Genomic DNA, 4,509 nt, shown 5'->3' with positions numbered 1-4,509 from the left:
TTTTTAATTTGTTTTAAAGTGCATGGATAAACTAAATCATTAAAATTGAAGTTATTAATTATAGATGTATATCTTTCATCTACACGTTCTCTATGCTCGCCTTCTACATAACGAGCTAGAATTGACCATTGAAAACATTTATCATCATCTAGATTTTGCGGATTAATAATAGCTTTTTTATTTTGAATACACTTTGGAAGAGTAATGTATGAAGAGCCGGCTAATGGTCTATACTTACTACATCGTACAAGAATTCCATCTACAGAATGTAATGTCCAACCGCTACCTTTTCCTAAATAATCATTTTCTTCACCACAAATTTTTGTAAACATATTTCTCAAGATATTATTTAAAGAATTTTCACGAAACACTGTAAAATTAGAGGTTTTAAAAGCCACTTCTTGAGTCTCCTTTGTAAAAGGTTTCATATAAGTACATTCAACAACAATGTTAAATTTTAATGCTTCATATTCATTTAGTAAATTTAATATCAACTGTTTTATTTCTTCTTTAGAAACTTGTAAAATTAAACAAATATCTTTTAAATTTTTGTCTTGGTTTTTCAAATAGTACGTTTTTAGAATACCTTTAAACGCATTTTCAATTTCTATAAATTTATAATTTGGACATACTAATTTTAATCTGTGTTTTTTTCGTTTTAAATTGGGAACTTCTAATAATTTATTTTCATCAGAAGATAATGATGATGATGATGTAGATGGTGATAGAGAATAATTATTTTCCTGTTCTAATTCCATGAGCTCTTCTTCTTCATTATTATCAATGTTCATTGGTTCAGAAACAAAAGTATGTTTTCTTTTTTTTAAAAATGGTAGAAAAGATTCCATTATTTATGATCTGAAAAAAAAATAAAAATAATTATTTTAATCCTGTTGATCCAAAACCATTTTCATCTCTACTAGTTTTTTCTAACACACTGTTTTTAGTAACCTCCTCAATATCAGGCCAAACTATTCGCTCGCAAATTAATTGAGCTATTCTATCACCAATTTCTACACTGAAATTATCGTTTGATAAATTGAACAGCACTATTCCTACGTTTCCTCTATAATCTGGATCAATAACTCCAGCACCTACATGTATACCGTTTTTTTAAAGATAGACCTGATCTCGGCGCTATTCGACCATAACACTCGTCTGGTAATACTATCGCAATATTTGTTTTTACTAATTTACGATCCCATTTTTTTATAACTACATTTTCTCCACTTCTTAAATCAAAGCCCGCAGCTAATGGTGAACAACGTTCGGGTGGAAATCCATTTTCCGACAGTCGAATAAATTTTAGAGTGTTACTAGCTGAAAAAATAATAACTAATTAATTAATATAGAAAATTATTGTAAAATCAATAAGACATAGTAAGCCTAAAAAATATTTAACAAACTCTACTTAAACATTTAGTTATTACGATTTGTCTTTTTTATCAAATGTAACTGTTTCTTGTTTTACACTGTCCATTTTTAACATGTTTTGACCAACAGACGTTAACACATTGTTAATTACTTCAAACTTTCTTTTGTCTTCTGGATTTTTTTTAACGTCTAATAAAAAATAGCCTTTTTTCGATACTTTTTGCCAGTATTGTTTTTCACTTTTACATTTTTTTCAAATCTTTAACATCGGTGATTTCAATTTTAATTAAATGAGTACCAGTCTCGCCAGGTGTTGATATTTTTCTTTTTTGATCGCCAGACTGGTACTGTAAATGTTGTGATATGAATAAGGATTTATTATTTTTATGGTTAAATAATTTAGCAAATTTGTCAACCTCATCATCGTCATCATCAAAGTTTAGTTGATCTGAATCAGACGAATAATCACTTTTTGGTCTTTTAACTCCTTTTTTCTCAAATTTTTTACTCTCTTTTTGTTCAGTAATTACCTTCTAATTCTATTAATCTACTTCTTCCGATATCCTGAATCTTTTGTACAATATTTAGTGGAAACGAAACATTAGTAACATTTTTTAATACATCATCAAAAATACTTAATAACATGTCATACGTGTGCTCTTCTAATAAATAATAAACCTGTTTATCTGCAGATAAGTCATTATTTTCTACTAGGTAATATTTAGTCAAAGAATCACATAAGTTTTGAAAAATAAATAGCAGTTGTACTGCTATAGGGTTCATGCAAATGTCTTTTGATTTTTTCAGTTGACTAACCAATTGTTCCCAACTATCCAAACTTCGAAACCCAATCATCCACAAATTTTCTATAATCTGTGTCAATGTTAAGAAACTCATCATTGCTGACGTACCGAAAGATGAAGAAGTAGACGGTTGTTGTGTCAGCTGCTGTTGCTGTTGCTGTTGCTGTTTCTGTTGCTGTTTCTGTTGCTGTTGCTGTTGCTGTTGCTGTTTAAGTGGTGGAGGTGGAGGAGTACTTAGAAGCTTACGTAGTATTGAAGAATGCTCTTCGGATTGTGTCAAGTCAACGACTGTTTCAGAATCCATTTCTAAAACACAAAATTAAAATCGTTAATAATCAATACAAAAGAAATTTAATATTTTTTTAAATTACAAAATTTAAAATGCACTGTTTTTCATCTATTTAATAAAACCAAATTAATACTAGTTTAACACAATTTGTAAATAATTTACCAATAGTTAGTTTTTGGAAAAACAATATATTTTTCAAAAAACGTAGAAAATAATGGAACGTAATTGTATGAAATACATACCTGTATATTAGAAGTGTCTTGGAAAGCATGAACAGAACACTGTTGGGTAAAACTTCCTCCTCAGCTTATAAAGAAACCTCAAGGCTGTATCACACGTTGCATAACTACACTTGTTTACTTTACACGCACTTCGTTGAATCCATTACCATAGTGAATAAATACTTATTATTATACTGTTGCAACAAAATTGCACTGCGCGTGGCTTAATCACTCTGGTCATCCGCTTTATTAATATTAATGAATCAAAAACTCCAGAAGGAAAACTACTTCCTGCGCATGTCTTGTGCCAACATACAATATCAGTAATACCACAAACTATTACAATGATCTCATATTTACGTCATAAATATTACATCATAAGTAAACTACGTATAGCCAGGTGTTGTCACAGTTGTATGACGACTCAAGTGTTATGACGAAACGTTCTTACAACTGAAGGTCAAGGCTATTAAGTGACCTTGAAGTCCAAGGTCAAGGTCATCGGGTGACCTTGAAGTCCAAGGTCAAGGTCATCGGGTGACCTTGAAGTCCAAGGTCAAGGTCATAGTGTGACCTTGAAATCCAAAGTCAAGGTCATCGAATGACCTTGAAGGTCATTGACCTCTGGAGGTGGAGGGGGGCGAGGGGTCATTGACCTCTGTGGCGAGGGGGTGGAGGGGGGCGAGGGGTCATTGACCTCTGTGGGCGAGGGGGTGGTGGAGGGGGGCGAGGGGTCATTGACCTCTGTGAGCGAGGGGGGGGTGGAGGGGGGCGAGGGGTCATTGACCTCTGTGGGCGAGGGGGTGGAGGGGGGCGAGGGGTCATTGACCTTTGTGTTGATGTTGTGTGACCTTGGCCGTGTAACGGTTGTCCTAGAACATACAATTTCTCTCTACTATTTGAATCTGTGTTACATGGATACAGACAGTTATTTTTCTAGAATTAAAACGTGATCCTTACAAAATTTTTAAAGAAAATTTGAATGACTTTGATACGAGCGATTATCCAAAAGATCATGAATGTTTCGGTACTAAAAATAAGAAAGTCATAGGAAAATTCAAAGACGAACTAAATAGCGAAGTTTTAGAAGAATTTTGTGGTTTAAGATCAAAGATGTACTCGTACAAATATCTAGACAAAAATCCAGTTAGGTGTAAAGGAATTAAGAGAAGCGTTGTAAATAAAACAATAAATATCGAAAACTTGAAGAGATGTTTGTTCGAAGATAAAGAAGAATTTAGGGAGATGACAGTAATCAAAAGCTACAAACATGAGTTGTACACAGTTAAAATAAACAAGTTGGCACTGAACGCTAAAGATGATAAGAGAATTGTCCTAGAAAATAAGATCGATACAGTACCTTATGGCTATAAAAATGAAACAAAATCTGATATATTAGATGAGTTAAATAAACTTGGAAACTTTGACATGTAAATGGAAGATGATTTGATTCACTGCCACAAATGCAAGAAAAAAAACGAAAAATATAGATTCTAAAATCGTTCAAACTCAAAACGGATTGTATAGAATTGCAGCAAAATGTTCAAAATGTAAGACAAATAAGAGTAAATTTATAAAGAATCCAAATGAAAAACAAGTAAAGAAAGAATCTAAGAATAAGGAAGAAATCGAGATTGAAGCTAGAGAAATTCATGCACCAGTACGAAAAAAGTTTAAAAAGAGAAAAATTATAACTTTAGGAATTGACGATTTATGGGCAGCAGATTTTAGTTATAATGTCTAACTATTCAGATCAAAATGATGGATTCAAGTATATGTTAAATGTTATTGATACTTTCTCAAAATATGCTTGGTCAAGAGC

At 32.1% G+C, this 4,509-nt stretch overlaps 1 protein-coding gene across 1 annotated transcript; it reads right to left on the bottom strand.

The window, feature by feature from the left end:
* Window positions 1-847: 847 nt before the first annotated feature.
* Window positions 848-2,530, bottom strand: LOC124371390 (deoxyuridine 5'-triphosphate nucleotidohydrolase-like). The gene is made up of 2 exons (XM_046829721.1): window positions 2,286-2,530; window positions 848-1,320 (listed from the first exon to the last, which is right to left on the bottom strand). Exons 1-2 carry the CDS (start codon window positions 2,479-2,481, stop codon window positions 1,079-1,081), a joined length of 438 nt encoding a protein of 145 aa, XP_046685677.1. The 5' UTR covers window positions 2,482-2,530; the 3' UTR covers window positions 848-1,078.
* Window positions 2,531-4,509: the final 1,979 nt, after the last annotated feature.

Source organism: Homalodisca vitripennis, unplaced genomic scaffold, assembly GCF_021130785.1.
Source record: "Homalodisca vitripennis isolate AUS2020 unplaced genomic scaffold, UT_GWSS_2.1 ScUCBcl_1361;HRSCAF=4884, whole genome shotgun sequence".
Classification (NCBI taxonomy): domain Eukaryota; kingdom Metazoa; phylum Arthropoda; class Insecta; order Hemiptera; family Cicadellidae; genus Homalodisca; species Homalodisca vitripennis.
The sequence above is the reverse complement of the archived record's forward strand: the minus strand, read 5'-3'. Positions and strand labels throughout refer to the sequence as shown.